General features: G+C 36.7%; 1 protein-coding gene across 1 annotated transcript; it reads left to right on the forward strand.

Moving 5' to 3' along the window:
- Positions 1-7036: 7036 nt before the first annotated feature.
- On the forward strand, positions 7037-15151 carry LUM (lumican). Its single transcript, XM_046010659.1, has 3 exons — positions 7037-7271; positions 9848-10730; positions 14319-15151. Exons 2-3 carry the CDS (start codon positions 9869-9871, stop codon positions 14471-14473), a joined length of 1017 nt encoding a protein of 338 aa, XP_045866615.1. The 5' UTR covers positions 7037-7271; positions 9848-9868; the 3' UTR covers positions 14474-15151.
- Positions 15152-17973: the final 2822 nt, after the last annotated feature.

The following is a 17973-nucleotide window of genomic DNA, read 5'->3' on the forward strand; positions in this document are numbered from 1 at the left end:
AGGGAATTTTTTGCTCTTATTCAATGCACCATCTTCATGTCCCTTGTTTTCATATATCCTGAAAACAGTAGTCCCCTGTAACAGTAGTAATAACTGACATTTATTGAGTGCTTACTCTATGTGAGGAACTGTTCTAAAAGTTTTACATGTACTAAATTATTTAAGTTCATGAATAAGCTTTATGAGATAAGCACCATGACCATCCTCATTTTAAAGATGAACAAACAGGCAAAATGGATTGCCCAAGATCTCACGGCAGATATGTTACATAACATTCTTTACCACTGGAATATATCCAGTAAAAACAGATACGTGCACACCGTTTCCTGGGGGTAGAAGAGGACATGATGTCTGATGTCATCATTTTTCTATTTTTGTTATAATACAATGTTGATGTACTTTTGAAATTATTCTTATACTTCCTATTTCACTCCACTTAAATCCAATTAAATGTGTAATCATAATATACATAATACTAGACATACAGAAAATCATAACATCTGTCAGACATACTTCACATGCAGTGGTTTGTGTAAGAACTTTGGAAGACATGTCAGAGACAATTCTAGGGTTGGACATTGAATTTGAAAAAAAAAATATAATGTCATGGACATATTTCTTGTGATTTACTTGCTTTTATGCAAAATACAGGGAAGTTTAATTCTTTCTTGCTTATCCTGTAAACAAAATTGAAATCCTCATCAGCACTGCACAACATAAAATTTTTTCTTCTAGCCTTGATTTCATTGACTGAAAAAGGTAATCTGGAGAAAACGACCCTTGAAGAAAAGATTTTTAAAAAATTATGCTAAATTTTCGAGTAGAGATGGATCATATTCTACCATGATTCTGTCATGGCATAGGGTTTTCAAAAGTTAATTAACTTACCATACAGAGTCAGTTAAAAGTTAGATGTTTGCACACAAAATAAATCACTTAGATAAATGCTAAACATGTATCCTTCCATATCAAAACATAATACTTTAAAGATGTCAGCTTCATCTCTGCTGATCTCATTCAAATCCAATAGTATTGGCTTTAATATAATAAAAAAATGTATGAAAATCCATCCAAAAAATAGGTCGAGGACAACAAGAAATATTCTGGAAAAATATTTCATTCATTCAAAAAATATGTATAAAGGACCTCTGTCCTAAGGGACAGATAAAGTCTTACTCTTATGGAAGTGACAGCCTAAGTCAAAGTTGTAAGACATACTGCTAAAAAAAAAAAAAAAATCTAAAAATGATTCCAGAAACTGCTGAATGGCAAGAAACTATAATGTTCTAACTTCCATTTTGGTGGTTCGAAGCCTGTGTGAAGAAGCAGAGACCTAAGTGACTAACTACAAGCCAACAATTAAGAGGTCTAGTGCAAAACAATGCTCAGAGTGTTGACTTTTCAAAGAGTCCATAATGTAAAAATTATTTTTTGAAAAAATATTATTATAATAATATTAAATTATTTAAATAATATTAAAATCAGATTTACATTTTTCACTTTCTCTCAGAAGTGAAAGAGTTTTCCAGAAGCTACATGGCATGTAATGATGTCATTCTGATGGCTAATAGACTTTCTGCTTGTGTATTTTGTATTTTCTAGAGTTTTCTATGGTAGTAGGTTTGAACTATAAATGCATTTTCAGAAATTAATTTGGTTTGTTCTCAAAAACAATATTATGTTCCTGCTATTTTTGTTTATAGCTGTTATTACAATAAGCTGTAGCTTAGTTATTGTCCCATAAATCATTATTTTGTAACCCTTAAATTTCCCTTGTGTCTATACAATCAAGAAAAATAATTAATTATACTTTATGGTCTTGTTTTGCAAAAATATTTTGTGCACTTCTTCACTAGTGCACAAAATTTGCTAAATATTCCATTATATGCCATAGCAATGGAGTAATCAAAACAACAAACAAGAAAATATTGAAAACACTGAATCACTCACCATTGGGCAAAAACAAGTTTTGATACACCCCCATGATGCCATGCTCTGTAACTATAAAAGAAATTAATAAGACAAAATAAGTATTTTATTTTATTTTTCTTTAAAGATTTTATTTATTTATTTGACACACACAAACAGAGCATGAGGATAAGCAGGGAGAGTGGCAGGCAAAAGGAGATGGAGAGGGAGAAACAGACTCCCCACCATACAGGAAGCCCCTTGTGGCGGGGCTTGATCCTTGGGCCCTGGGATCATGACCTGAGCCAAGGGCAGATGCTCAACTGACTGAGCCAACTAGGTGCCCAAAAATAAGTGTGTTAGGTGAAAAAGGCTAGACATACAAGGTAAGAGAGACAGAGAGAAAGAGAGGGAGGGAAATGAAATTCTGTTATGTATATAGAGCATGTCTGAAATATATGAAGTAATAAACAAAGCCCAAATAACAACCACTTCTAGGGAGTGAGACTGGAGAGTCAGTTGGGTGAAGGATTATCTGCATTTACTCCCGTGTCCTGGTATGCTGTGAAATGTTTCAGCCTGTATATCAATCTTATAATGCAAGCCAATTAATGCTAAAGAAAACCTTATTATTGATAATTAAAAATATGTTTCTGTAAGATGCCAAGATAAGTGGAAGCAATTGTAGAATGAAGTTAAAAATATACATCTATATGAGTATAAAGATGATGAAGATGAAGGATAGTTCCATGGCTTATAAGAAGTGCTAATTGATATGAAAGAAGGAAAAAAATGCAAATCCATTCATTTATTGTTCTGATTGAAAAACATAAACCACGTACCAAAAAAAGAAATTTTCATTTAAAATGTACCTATTGAGGGGCACCTGGGTGGTTCAGTGGGTTAAGCCTCTGCCTTCAGCTCAAGTCATGATCTCAGGGTCCTGTGATCGAGCCCTGCATCAGGCTCTCCGCTCAGTGGGAAGCCTGCTTCTCCCTCTCTCTCTGCCTGCCTCTCTGCCTACTTGTGATCTCTCTCTCTGTCAAATTAATAAATAAAATCTTTAAAAAAATAAAAATAAAATGCACCGATTGAGATAAGCAAAGTAGACAGATTAGGGATGACCAATGTGAAGGACAAAATTCCACTGTATGTGATAGTATGCAGATTATAAGAGAAAACAAGTGGTCACTATAATATTAAAAAGTAATTACATTACAGTACATCTATATGATGGAATTCCATGTAGTAAATGACATTAGAGAATAATATTTAATGATATAGAAAGGTATCTATAACTTACTCTTTTGTAGAAAGGGATGCACTACTATAAGGATAATAGTGTAACACTTTTGTGAAAACAGAAATGTCTATGAGTTTGTGTGTGTAAATACTCACACCCTACAGAAAAAACATTAGAAGATGATCATTTCTGGGCTAGGATATTTATTTTCATCCTTTTCCACATAAGTATTCTCCAAATTTGCTAAAACAAACTACTTTTATGAATAAAATTTCATAAATAAAGTTTACAAAATTTGCAATACATAGTGATAAAAATAGAACCTCCTCTTGTACCAACAGGGAATTGTCATTATACTTCATCACATTCTATGCTTTTGGAGGAATTCACTTATTGTAGAATCCCAGTCATGTATCACTAGATAGAGAGTGTGGGGAAACCGGGAGCACCATTCATTTAACCCAAAGGGAAAGCAACATTACAGTTTGTTTGGGTGTGGTGGTGGCAACAAATTAGTTTTAGCAATTCTCATTGGGGGGGGGGGGGCCTGCTTAGAACTTGGGAAATTTGTTTTGTGGTACTCATCAATTTAATGATCTCTAAGATTCGTTCTAAATCTGTGGTTCTATGACTCTATGAAGAATAACTAGTAACAGCTATTTCAAACATTTCATTGTTTACATATTAAGCATTTCACGTATCAATCACTTAATACAGTAGCCTTCCCCGTGTCTGTGGTTTTGCTTTCCACAGTTTCAGTTACTCATAGTCACCTGGGGTCTGGAAGCAGAGGACAATATATCAAGAAAGTCAGTAAGATCCTGACACTACATCACATTGCCTGCATGATTCTCTCGGCTTGATTTCATCATGTAGGTGTTTTGTCATCTCATGTCATTCCAAGAAGGAAGCACGTGAGTACAGTACAAGAAGAGATTTTGAGAAAGAGAGAGAACACATTCACATAACTTGCATCACAGTATAGCATTTTAATCATTCTATTTTATTATTAGTTGTTGTTATTACTCTCTTACTGTGCCTAATTTATCAATAAAACTTTACCGTAAGGGCGTATGTATAAGAAAACATAGTATATAGAGGATTTGGTACTATCTGAAGTTCCAGGCATCCAGTGGGGGGCTTGGACATTTCTTCCCATACTGTGCTATGCTACGCCCTATACCAATGGCATTAGAAAAATGGTGTCTGATGCTCATTAACTTTTCCTACAGACATCATCAGACCCGTTTTAAAGATGAAGACACTGAAACTACCAAGACCATTTTTTTGTTTAAATAAATTTTCACTCCTTATAGCTTACTTCAGTTTCTAAATCTGTATCTTTCCACAAAGTCCGAGTTCTTCACTACTATCTTACTCCAGGACCGACTTCGCAGAGATCGCCAGCTAGCGTGGGACAAACAGAATCCGACATCCAAATGGCTTTGACAGAGGAATCAGGCAAGTTGCAGGGAGCCTGGGAGCTGGGACAAATACAGGGCTGGATTCAGAAGGAGGTAGATGAAAGGGTCATAATGTTCCCCATCATCCTTGCTGGTCTCAGGTCCCGGAGGGAATGCAGTGGGAAGGCTGAGGAGGCAACTCAACCATTTGAACATTGATATTGATGAAACCTCGAAAATCTATTGCTGCAAACGACCTGACTCATTTGCTGGGGTAGAGAGCTTGTACCTCAGCCAGAGGTCTGACGTGTGGATATGGGTGTGTGCGTGCATGTAAGTGTGTGATGTACAAGGAAAGAAACTACAGTGTAGTTGTTTTTTTGTTTTTTGTGGTTTTTTTTGGCGTTTCAGAAATTATCCTCTAGTTAATATCTCAGCTCTCAACTGATGATAGTATTGCCTATAAAATATTTTAAGCCGATTCAATTAACTACCTTGTTTTAGCTCTATCTTGTCCACCCTCTTCTCAGTGGGTAAATATTTCAGGATTTTGCTCTTCTGTTTACTCTTTAGGTGACTTTTAGTAAATTATTTAAACTTTCTGAGTCTCCATTTCTACCTCTGAAAGTGTGGTAATAATACTTACATGGATTTTAAAGCACAAAACTTAAAGTAAAAAATGTGAGAATTCTGAGAATAAAGCATGGAATAAAATACACTTAAACAGTAATTTTATTTCTGTCTAATAGACTCAAGAAGTTTGGTTTAAAATTCGCAACATCCAATTATCGGTCCCACAGAACTGGTTTTATAAAAAAGAAAGTATATTTTGATAGTATCAACTTCACAATGAGGTAGATATAACTGAATGTATTTAAACTCTATTAAAAATGCCTCGGGGCGCCTGGGTGGATTAAGTGGATTAAGTGGATTAAGCCGCTGCCTTCAGCTCAGGTCATGATCTCAGGGTCCTGGGATCGAGCCCCGCATCGGGCTCTCTGCTCTGCAGGGAGCCTGCTTCCTCCTCTCTCTCTGCCTGCTTCTCTGCCTACTTGTGATCTCTGCCTGTCAAATAAATAAATAAAATCTTTAAAAAAAAATGCTTCAACACATTTATTACTTCATAAAGAGAAATCCTAGGAATAGGTACTTGGAACTTTTCAAACAAAATCTCAGATGTAATCTATAAGAATTTGACACATTCTAAGTTAATGCTTAGAACTGTTTAAATATCGCCTTACAATGAACCACTTAATTACATGTCTTTTTTTTCTGATTTCTTTTACATTGATTCATTTTCTCTGTTATAAAACTGAGTCCTTTCTATAATTTTCTTAAAATAATAGTAATGAAATGTGATGCTATGAATCACTTTACAATTCTATGAGTTACTTTCAAAAAGATTATCTTTTCTTTTTTTAACAGTTCCATGACCAAAAGAAAAAGCATCTATTGTGCTATTAATTTTTCAGGCAAATGCATTAATGGCCAGGGAGATTAACTTTCCACAGGTCTCATAGCTAAAAGTGACATATTTAAGTTATTTTAGGAGGGAAAAATCTTACAGTGTGGCAATTTATGTTAAAATATTGGACTCTAGAGAGTTCCTGTAAGCATAAGGAGAATCTTGGAAGAAAAATAAAACTTATAAACACAGCTGATATAATCACAAAACGAAATAGACAAGTACTCAGTATATGGCTCGTTTGTAAAAAGCATGCATCAGGAACTGACAATGAAAGATATATCCAACCAGGCCCTTGGGAGATTACAACTTTGCATGACTTCTAGTTTCGAGGGAAAAAAAAAAAATACTGCTAGCATGCAATGAGAGAGTGAAAGATTACTGCCTTGTGATATTTTCAGTGTGCAATTTTTTCATGTTCTTTTATGTTTTTTGGCATTAAGCTATAGAATACCATCCCCAAGTAAGGTCTTGGATGAATTCCTAAATTAAATCCACAAAATAAGAAACAGGCAGGACATTGCTGATTGATTCCAGATCGGAATAGCATAAAATGAATCCCCTTAACATAAGAAATAAACTGGAAATGTTGATATTTACCTTCTCTGTCAGAGTGTCAATGAAGCATATTTTTACATTTTGGGAACTAACGTAAGTTACCTCCCTGGCCCCAAATTAAGGTAGTCCAATAAATCAATAAAAACTTCAAGAGCAATGGACAAAAAAAGATTCAATTCCTCTGAAGACTCATTTGCACTTTCCTGAAATTATTTGTTCTGTTTATGATTTAGGAGAACTTTAGGTGAACCTGAGAGCTGATTGAGAGAATAGCATCTAATCGTTGCAACAGCTACAGAGGGAGAGAGCTTTGCAAGAGAAATGTTCCCACAGTAGATGTCTTCATTTGCAGCAGGACTCAATTCTTGGTTAAAAGCTAAGGTATTTGGGCTAGTTAAGCATGACTCTCTCTCCCATTCCATAGGGAATGAGTGGGGCAGCCCTTGCTCCCCACGTCCACCTGCACTTCGTTAGAGAGCAAAGTGCTCACATGCCACCCCACAAGATCCCCACAATGACATAACTCCATGCAGAGACTGGCGTGACTGGGCTGGGTTTTCCCCCTTCAGCTCTTGTATCACTAAGAATCTGGCAGCCAGTTCCGTCCTGACAGAGTTCACAGCATATATTGGTGGATTCTTGTCCATGGTGCATCTGCTTTAAGAATTAACGAAAGCAGTGTCAAGACAGTAAGGTAAGCGCTGTTTTAACTATAGCACTGGGGATGCTGACTGTTTGGGACAGTGTTTATTGTAACAGGAACAGAAAAAATTCCAGAGCAACTTTGCCAATTGCTATTCAACAGCAAATCCACAGTTTTGAGCATTTACTTTCACATTTTGCTGAATGTACTTTCCATGATTTATGGATTTGAGATCAATTTTATAAAGTATATGCTGCATTGCCTGGCAAAGGAAGCTATGCAAAGTTTCAGAATCGGAATGAGAAAATATTTAAACTAGACATGGTAAAAAAAAAAATTGTGGCAAGTAAAATGTTTGCTATTTTATGCTAATTGGTTATATATGTTAGTATTGTTAAAACCTAATTTTGGAGCAAAGGAAGACCATTTCCATTAATACTCAAACTGTTTTGCAATAAATACATTGTTATAACTTGTTACAATTTACAATAAACATGTTATAAAATGTGAGCTAAAGAACTTAGACACTCATGAATTGTTTACTTCTATTTTGTTAATTTTATCGATTTGTTTTTTGGATGTATGTCTTGAAAAAACATGTTTTAGAGAAATTCTGGGAAAGATGATTTACTTTTTGAGAAAAGCATTTCCTCCATAGCCACAGGTATTTGGGAAAAAGCAAGGAGCTCTTTTGCTTCATAGTGGTTTCATTATATGGTCACAAACTCTCTTTGAATTCAGAGCCCTTGTTTTTCCTCTGCCAAAAAGTATGGAAGCATTTTTTTCATTACTATTCAATATTCATATTATAGTGACCATGACTATTTTTAGTGTATACTCAATTTAAAATAAGGTGGAAACTTTTTAATAAAGCCAGACAAATCTTTACAACATTAACATATTATAACTTACAAAGAATCCTGTCATTACATTTACATTGTTCTCATGGCAAAGTCCTGTCAACTAAATTAAATGATGCCATCGTAATCTTAGGGAATAATTTGCCAAGGACCTGGCTACATGTTACATTATGTCAGCTATCAGAGTGATTCTAACAACTTTTTAGAGGTTTCATCTGCTAAAATAAAGTGCCTTATAATTTCAAGGTGGAGCAAAGAAAAGATGTCGCAAGTGCTGATACTAAAAAAATCCTACTTATCCCAACCTACCTAGTTACAAAAGCTTATACCATACTTCTCACAGGAAAATATATTATTTTATGGTACCTAGTGGAATGTAGATCCTGCCTCCCATTATGATTTCCCTTCTGGTGTTATCCCTGGCCATTACTCTCCACTCTACAAAAACCCATCTCTTTACCTAAATTGTTAACTCTGTACTTCCCCCAAGCAAGTGAAATGCACTTTATTGAGTCTCACCTTAGAAACATGTTCATATGAGAAGATCACTGTTAAAGCTCATTTTTGATTTGTCCTTTCCTACATGTTTCCTAATGCCACTGTTTAATACAGAATTTCCTCAATTCCCCCTCTTTCCCATGCTGTAAGGGCACTAAAATCCAGATAAAGGAGCCATGCCTTCTTAAATTTTGGCATGAAGAAAGTAGAGAACTTGTGAGTTATAGAGAAAGGAAAACTTTAATTCAAAACTTGAAAATAGTATGTTTTCTCTACTAGGTGGATCTCTTTATAGGTTTAACATTTTTTAAGAATTTGTGACATTTCCCTAATTAATAAAAAGCAGTTTCTAAAAACTAATGTGCTAAATATTAGTTTCGGAACACAGTTGTGTAGTGTGCGTAAAAGTATGGAATGTTAAAAAAAAAAAAGTAAAATAGTAGGCACACCGCCCCCCCCCCAAGAATTCTGTTCCTCCTCCTCAGAACCAACAAGACCCAGACACTTTTAAAAGAATGTGCCCCCTCTCACACACACATATACATAAGAACAGCTTTTCTCCTGGCAAAACCATAGATTGCCCATGTTTCCAGTAAGGGTCTTCTTTTTTTTTTTTTTTAAAGATTTTATTTATTTATTTGACAGACAGAGATCACAAGCAGGCAGAGAGGCAGGCAGAGAGAGAGAAGAGGAAGCAGGCTCCCTGCTGAGCAGAGAGCCCGATGCGGGGCTTGATCCCAGGACCCTGAGATCATGACCTGAGCTGAAGGCAGAGGCTTTAACCCACTGAGCCACCCAGGCACCCCTCCAGTAAGGGTCTTCTTAATGATACATTTTAATGATGGTGAATGGTAGGGTACAGGGTACAGTTTCAAATTGTCTTTTCATTATCATTTTTCTGGTTTTGAAGGATGTTCTGAAGCAGTGTGCTAACATGGTGGCCAGTGGGCACCACCCAGAAATCTATTGCAGGAAGGCATTTAATTAAGGAGTGATCTAGAGAGATTAAATGGACAATTGGTCCTGGCTTGCCCAGAAGAGGGCGCATGGGTATGCAGTCTAACCTGAACCCTGTTCACCACAACAGAAGTTGTACTCGGACATTCTTCTGGTGCTCCTTAAATAAAAATTAAAAAGACATCATTAGCTGCTCTAAGAAAGCACTTTAAAATAATAAAGTACACATTAGCTATTGCATTTGACATTGCAAAGCCAATATCCTTTTCCTGAAAGTATACTTGTATAACAGTATGTTTCCACTTTATTTAGGATTCAAAACATTTGCCAAAAATGCATCTAGGTGTGTTTACTCTCCTCTTGGCAATCATTGGTGGTGCCAGGGGCTATTACTATGATTACGATTTTGCTGTATCGATTTATGGGCTGTCCTCGCCAAACTGTGCCCCAGAATGTAACTGCCCCGAAAGCTACCCATCGGCCATGTACTGTGATGAGCTGAAATTGAAAACTGTGCCGATGGTGCCTCCTGGAATCAAGTATCTTTACCTTAGGAATAACCAGATCGACCATATTGATGAAAAGGCCTTTGAAAATGTAACTGATCTGCAGTGGCTCATTCTGGATCATAACCTTCTAGAAAATTCCAAGATAAAAGGAAGAATTTTCTCTAAGCTGAAACAACTGAAGAAGCTGCATATCAATTACAACAACCTGACGGAGTCTGTGGGCCCACTTCCCAAATCTCTAGTGGACCTGCAGCTTACACACAACAAGATCCAGAAGCTTGGTTCCTTTGATGGACTGGTAAACCTGACTTTTGTCCACCTTCAACACAATCAACTGAAAGAGGATGCTGTTTCGGCTGCTTTTAAAGGTCTTAAGTCCCTCGAGTACCTCGACTTGAGCTACAATCAGATGACCAAACTGCCTTCTGGTCTCCCAGCATCTCTTCTGACTCTCTACTTGGACAACAATAAGATCAGCAACATCCCTGATGAGTATTTCAAGCGTTTTAATGGACTGCAGTATCTGCGTCTATCTCATAATGAACTGGCTGATAGTGGAGTACCTGGAAATTCTTTTAATGTATCATCCCTGCTTGAGCTGGATCTCTCCTATAATAAGCTTAAAAATATACCAACCGTCAATGAAAACCTTGAAAACTATTACCTGGAGGTCAACGAACTCGAAAGTAAGTAGAAAGCTCTGCCTGTCCTTGACTGATGTTTCCTCAAGTCTTTAAATGCCTAAGCTGGGGCACCTGGGTGGCTCAGTGGGTTAAAGTCTCTGCCTTCGTCTCAGGTCATGATCTCAGGGTTTTGGGATCGAGCCCCGCATCAGGCTCTCTGCTCAGCAGGAAGACTGCTTCCCCCTCTCTCCCTGTCTGCCTCTCTGCCTACTTGTGATCTCTGTCTGTCAAATAAATAAAATCTTTAAAAAAAAAAAAAAAACTTCTATAAATGCCTAAGCTATGTGGTATAAATAGTGTCTCTGGTTCCATTAAAAAAAAAAAAATGAAGGAAAATGCCACGAAGACATCGCTTTAGCTCAGTTATTTATCCAATGTCTGGCCTTTCTTTGGAGTGTCCAGATAAGAAACTATTCAGCTCATAGGACTTAAACATGAATTTCTTCAAATTTAATATTTTGAGTTAGTTAATCCTACTGTGTTATCTCTGAATATTTATTTGTTATTATTTTCCTCTGTCATGATTTAGATTTGTGCCTTACATTTACTTCTTGGCAAGGTCTAGTTGAGGGAGGAATAAATAAGTCCAGATGAGGGCTAGCTAGCAGAGGTTTTCAAATATCCCTCCTGCTTATCTCCAGAGCCGCTCACATAATGCTCATGGTCTCCTCTGACATCATTACTTGGGACTCGAAATATTACCCTGCTATCACTGACCATTATTATCTACCTCCGTCATCTGTAATGTAGTGTGTGTCCTTACAGTGTTCTTATGAAGAAGGAGAGGAAGATTAAGGAGGGAAGAAGGAATATGATGAGGGTCTGGAATTTGTTTCAATGGTATTAAATTTCCCCCTTTTCTACACGTAACACTTCACCTCATTTGATTTTTCCAGTTTCTCCTTCCTTTCTCCTGCTGCTGTAGTTTTTATTTATCTTCTGGGTGGAAATTTGACTTGATCCACTCTGGGCTATTTATGTAGTCTTCTGGGAAATTTTTAAATTTAAGCCACACAGATTCAGGTGGGAAGCTGAAATTCACCATTCTCCACCTTATTCTTTAACGAAGGGTGACAGAAGAGAAAATCTCTGGTTCGTGGACAACATTTTTTGAATAAGAACTCAGATGGGGGGACGCCTGGGTGGCTCAGTTGGTTAAGCGGCTGCCTTCGGCTCAGGTCATGATCCTAGCGTCCTGGGATCAAGTCCCATACCGGGCTCCTTGCTCGGCAGGGAGCCTGCTTCTCCCTCTGCCTCTGCCTGCCTCTCTGCTTACTTGTGATCTTTCTCTCTCTGTCTCTCTCTCTCTCTGACAAATAAATAAATAAAATCTTAAAAAAAAAAAAAAGAAGTCAGGGGGAAACGTTGATTTCTTCATAAAACAATTATATCTGCAAAGTAATCTATTGAACTTAATGATCTTTATACCATGAAATTTGGTTCTTTTGTCATATAGGATAAGGATATTGATATTTCTATCCAAAAGATTATAGTGTGACTTTTTAGTATGATACTTTGTAATTGTACAACAATTTTGTGTAACTCCTGGTAGGGTTGGGGTGTTCCCAAGAAGAGACCATGATTGCCTGCTTTGAAATGCCATCTATCCTTTCTTGTGTCTGGAAAGCTTGCTTGTCATACAATACAGAGTAAAGTTATCATAGCTGAACCTTTACGGCCATTTCCAGTGGAAAATTCACTATGTGACAATATATGGCCCCACATTATAAACATTGGTGGTGGTTAGGAAGAAGGATAACTTAGACAACCCAAAATGCTAATGGGATTTAAGATGTTGAAGGGCTGAAGACACCTGTTAGATTTGGTTGATGGAGGTTAACCACGTGAGTGGGACTACCTCACACTCTGAGACAGGAAAAGGGGAGAGAGACAGATGCAGCGTCTGAAGGCATAAAGACCAGATGGAAGAGGTGACATAGGAGACGGGAAAGGTGGTCTGTGGAAGACATGGTCACTCATGCCAAGCTGAGCTTGAAACCACTCTCCCTGTCACATATGGTCATTTGAAAATGAGTGGTTAGTCACTTTAATTCCTTCCTTATTCTTGATATTTAGATACATACATTTCAGATATTCTTGTTGTTTTTGTATGTCTTCAATTCAACTTATTTTGGTACATAAAATTATGTACACTCATCATCACATTCGCTCAAGATAAAAAGAGCCCCTTAATATTTCTGTAGTATTTGAAAATATATAACCAAAGACTGTTTATCATGTATTAAACTTTCAACCTTAAGCATTAGCCTTGTTATAGATTTTCCTCATGTAATTTGGAAAAGAGGGCAAAATTCAAAGGACATCAATAGTTATTCAACACGTATTAAGTGCTTGCTCTGTGTGTGAAGTGACTCACATAACTTAATTACTTCAATCTTCATGTAACCCAGTGTGATAGATGTGTTATATCTAATAAGAAGATCAGATAAATATGTTCCAAAGTCACCTCGATGATAAACGGCAGAGATAGAAGACTAATATAAGCCTAAACCATGTTTTGTCCAATTATGCCATGCTTTCTCAGAGATAGGCACCACAAGATCCCTGAAATTTGACTGATCAGTTTTTAAAGACAACATCTTAGAGGAAAAAGAACAGTGTGTTAGGCTCCATTGAAGTCATTGTTTGTTTGTTTGTTTGTTTTGTTTTGTTTTATTTATTTGACAGAGAGAGAGCACAAGTAGGCAGAGAGGCAGGCAGAGAGAGGGGAGGAAGCAGGCTCCCCGCTGAGCAGAGAGCCCGATGTGGGGCTCGATCCCAGGACTCCGAGATCACGACCCGAGCTGAAGGCAGAGGCTTAATCCACTGAGCCACCCAGGACCCCCCATCCATTGAAGTCATTGTTAACTAGAATTGGAGAATGAAAGAAAAATAACACTAGAGGGGACCAGATAAGATTAATTGGAACTTGACCTGAGTAGAAATAGACAGTTTCTACATACACACATAGAGCATGCAATCTAAGAACAAGCTTTGTTTCTATTCAAATCTAAATTGGTTTTTCATTTGTGGTAGCTTTTTCTTTCCACGGGAGAAAAGGGCATGAGCTCCAATCATGGACATTCTATGATTTGGTTTTTGCTTTGGAGTTTTGAATTATTATCAAAAAGTGTGTTTGTTGGAAAATTCTTCAGAGGTCATCTAGTTAACCCTTCTGATTTTAAGATGCCAAAAACCAAGATGTTTATATTAGTGAGGTTACTCATACAACAGCACCAATCTTAGATTTCTTTGAGCTAGATGAAATACTTCAAGAGAGTGCTTAGATAATATGACACGTTAATTGAATGTCTTTCTAAAACCAAGTATTTCTAAATGCAGAACTTATAATTAATAAGTTCTATTCTTTAAAAAATTCCACTGAATGTCCTGATCTACCCATAAGCATTCTTTACTAAATGCTGCTGTGTCATCTGGTAGCCTGAAATACTCTTTAGCCCTGCCAAATTCAGAGATACAGCCAATAAGTGGGAAGGAGTCCTAATAGACATTATGGGTTTGAGCATTTTTAAAGTAGCTATTTCAAGTCCATGTACTAAATAATTAACATGTCTATTTTTCAATTTGCAGAGTTTGAAGTAAAGAGCTTCTGTAAGATCCTGGGACCATTATCTTACTCCAAGATCAAGCATTTGCGTCTGGATGGCAACCGTCTTACCCACACCAGTCTGCCACCTGATATGTACGAATGTCTACGTGTAGCAAATGAAATCACTGTTAATTAATATCTACTAATTCTGATTCTATTGAGGTGTACCCGGGAGTAACATTTTATGGTTATGTTTTGTGTGTGTCAATTTTCACAGTATTCATTTTTTTGTCACTGTTTATTACTTCCATGAATTCCAAATTCTGAGGGAAATGTTTTGTAAACATTTTACTACTTTTTTTTTAAACAAAAGATGAAAGGCAGGCCTATTTCATCACAAGCACAGACATAGACACACACAGAGACGACAAACTCAATGCTTTATTTGTAAATTTAGTGTTTTCTACATCTCTACTGTCAAATGATGTGCAAAGTCTTCTACTCGTTGAATGGAAGTCAGCCGAGTATTATAATTCCTAAATCTTAACTTAATGTGACAAAAAGCATGGGCTACACACGTAAGGATGTTCACTGTCTTGAATCAAATAATCTCAAATTTCTATGTTCAGATTTGTTTAGCTGAAAAATGGGTGGCAAATTTTGAGACCAATGATTTTGCAAAATACTAGACCAAATTCACGAAGCCACATACACTTAGAGCAATATTTTTAGCATTAAGAATTTATATACTTACCTAGTGAAACTTTTCTTTTCTAGAATTATTTTTCACTCTAAATCATGTGTATGTTCCTTTTTAATCATTTGCATGTTATGTTTAACAAGCTCATAGCAAAATAAAACATAGCAAATGGCATCACTGTGTTTTTTATGAAGTTCATATCTGTCATATAGAAAATAATAGATTACAATTTTATTTTTTTATTTTTTATTTTTAAGATTTTATTTATTTATTTTATAGAGAGAGACACAGCAAGAGAGGGAACACAAGCAGGGGCAGTGGGAGAGGGAGAAGCAGGCTTCCCGATGAGCAGGGAGCCCAATGTGGGGCTCGATCCGGGACCCTGGGATTGTGAACTGAGCCAAAGTCATACGCTTAATGACTGAGCCATCCAGGCACCCCTTTAAATTAGAATTTTTAAAATATCTTTAGCCTGCAATATTTTACTTACATAAAATAGAATTTCCCACTAAATAAGTTGTCTGCCTATAGCATCCATTTGCAAACAGCTTTAAAACATATCTTAAAATGTGTACTTAAAAGTGTGCAGATCCCAATTTTGGTTCATGTTGGGGGAAGGGATTCTCCCCTATCTCCCCCCCACCGCCCCCCAACTAAGCAATCCTCTAGACACCAACTGGGTGGCCTACAATTCAACTCAATTCTGACACTATCTCTAGATAGATAGTGTCAGATTTCACAGGTCAAGTGTTCAGTCTATAAGACACCCTGCACCCTTGTGTTTCAGAGGTCAATGAAAAGTCCAGGCTATTGCCTGGCTATAAACCAGAGGTCCCCATGGCCCCCTCCTTGGACACGATTAATTTGCTAGAGAGGCTCACCGAACTCAGGAGTTTACTCACTAGATCACCAGTTTATTATACAAGGATATGATTCAGGAACAGCCAGAAGCAAGAGGTGCGCTGGGCAGCATGGGTGGGAAGGGCACAGAGCTTCCATGCCCTCTCCAGGTGCACCACTCTCCCCAAATTCACCAATCCAGAAGTTCTCTGAACTCCATTTTTGTGGTTTTGTGGAAGCTTTGTTACACAGACAGGATTGATTAAATCATTAGCCACTGGCAATTTAAGCAAATTTCCAGCCCCTCTTCCCTCCCTGGAAGTGGGAGGGGGCACTGAAAATTCCAACCCTCTAATTGCATAGTCGGTTCTCCTCCCAACCAGTCCCCATCCTCAGGTTACTGAAGTGATTTCCAAAAGTCACCTTATTATCATACAAAAGACAACTTCATTGTTCTTATCAAAGGACATACTGAATATTTTAGGAGTTGTGAGCCAAGAACAATGGACAAAGACAAAATATAGATGAGGAATATATTTTGGTCCTCTGAATGACCAAATATATATTTTGTGTAAATCACAGTATCAGAATTCTTAAATCTCACTTCTTTGGATATTTGACATTATTTCCATTTGTGTCAGTTCTGCTGATTTATATACAATGAGAAATAGTAGGGCAAACAATTTATAAACAGTAACTTCTCTTTTATCTACTTAACAGTAAAGCATATGTCTAGAGCCAAATATTATGCTATCAAAAGCATACTTATCCCACAGGAGTGCATATAAAGCCTCATTTGTGTCTAAAACAAAGGTCACATCTCTCTAAAGTGTCCTATGTTTTAACAGAACATTTTTAGTGAATTCTACCTTTTGGTAAAATAGTCCCTATCATCAAAGGACCATCATCAACTGAGTTGACTGGCAGATTTGTGAGATATATATTACATTAGGTACACTGTATACTTTTTGATTGTTATGTATTTTCTACATAAAGATAAGTTCCTTAAGCTGTGACTGTACTCTCAGGTCATTTAAAATGGTCATTTAAAAAAAATAGATTTAAGTTAAATAAAATTTTTCCTCAATAGATCTATTTTTTCTCAATGAAACTATAACATAAAAGAAATAAAAATAAATTTTCCCAGCCCTATTTATAAAAAGTTACCATTAATCTTTTGAAACCCACTCCCAAGTAGGTAATAGAGTATGTGCCATAAATTGTCTTTTAGAAATAATGTTATAGACCTACACAAATTTTGTCTTTATATCACTTAGGGAAAACATCTTGTCAGCTGTCTATCTTTTTTTTTTTTTTTTTTTTTGACAGAGAGAGAGCTCACAAGTAGGCAGAGAGGCAGGTAGCAAGGAGGAAGCAGGCTCCCTGCTGAGCAGAGAGCCCAGTGCTGGGCTCGATTCCAGGACCCTGAGATCATGACCTGAGATGAAGGCAGAGACATAAACCACTGAGCCACCCAGGTGCCCCATCAGCTGTCTATCTTTAAAAGCCTTTGATTTATCTCTATCCAAAGTCATATATTATTCTAAAGTAAAACTATAACTTTAAAACAGTAATTTCCTTTGTAGTTGTGGTTGGTTGACAAGGACCAAATTAAGCACAGTGACACTTTGATTGGAAGCATTTGGGGGAAGGCACTAGTTAGGTATTGTTTTGGGACAGCTCATTTGTCTACAGACCAGATCTCAGCAATTCAGGATAGATCAAGAGAAAAGAAGCATCTGTCCTGCTTGCTTCTTTACTCATTGTGACAGCCCTTCAGAGGAAAGGAGATTGGAGACTCTCTTTATCTGCTCTTCCCTCATCCCCTTACTGCTACCCCAGCTGGGGTAGTGTTCTTCAACATTTCAAGTATATGATTAGCATGATGAAATGCTTTTCTAGATACAGATTACCAAACACAATGTCTTAGATATACAGACCCAATAAATTAAGCAATTTCCACATTTTAAAAAATATATATTTAATAATAAAAATGTATTTTATAAAATATATTTATATATAATATATATTTTTTAAAATATATTTTATAAAAATATATATTTAATTAATTTATTTATTTGAGAGAAAGAGGGTGGGGGATATCAAGGGGAGGAGCAGAAGGAGTGGGACAAGTAGACTCTACATTGAGCACAGAA

The sequence above is a fragment of the Meles meles genome, chromosome 7 (assembly GCF_922984935.1).
Source record: "Meles meles chromosome 7, mMelMel3.1 paternal haplotype, whole genome shotgun sequence".
Taxonomy (NCBI): domain Eukaryota; kingdom Metazoa; phylum Chordata; class Mammalia; order Carnivora; family Mustelidae; genus Meles; species Meles meles.

Excerpts from the sequence above, each read along its gene's own strand:
- LUM (XM_046010659.1), top strand. The coding sequence starts at position 9,869 with ATGCATCTAGGTGTGTTTACTCTCCTCTTGGCAATCATTGGTGGTGCC. Across the intron at positions 10,731-14,318 it reads GGAGGTCAACGAACTCGAAA|AGTTTGAAGTAAAGAGCTTC; the intron begins GTAAGTAGAAAG and ends TTCAATTTGCAG.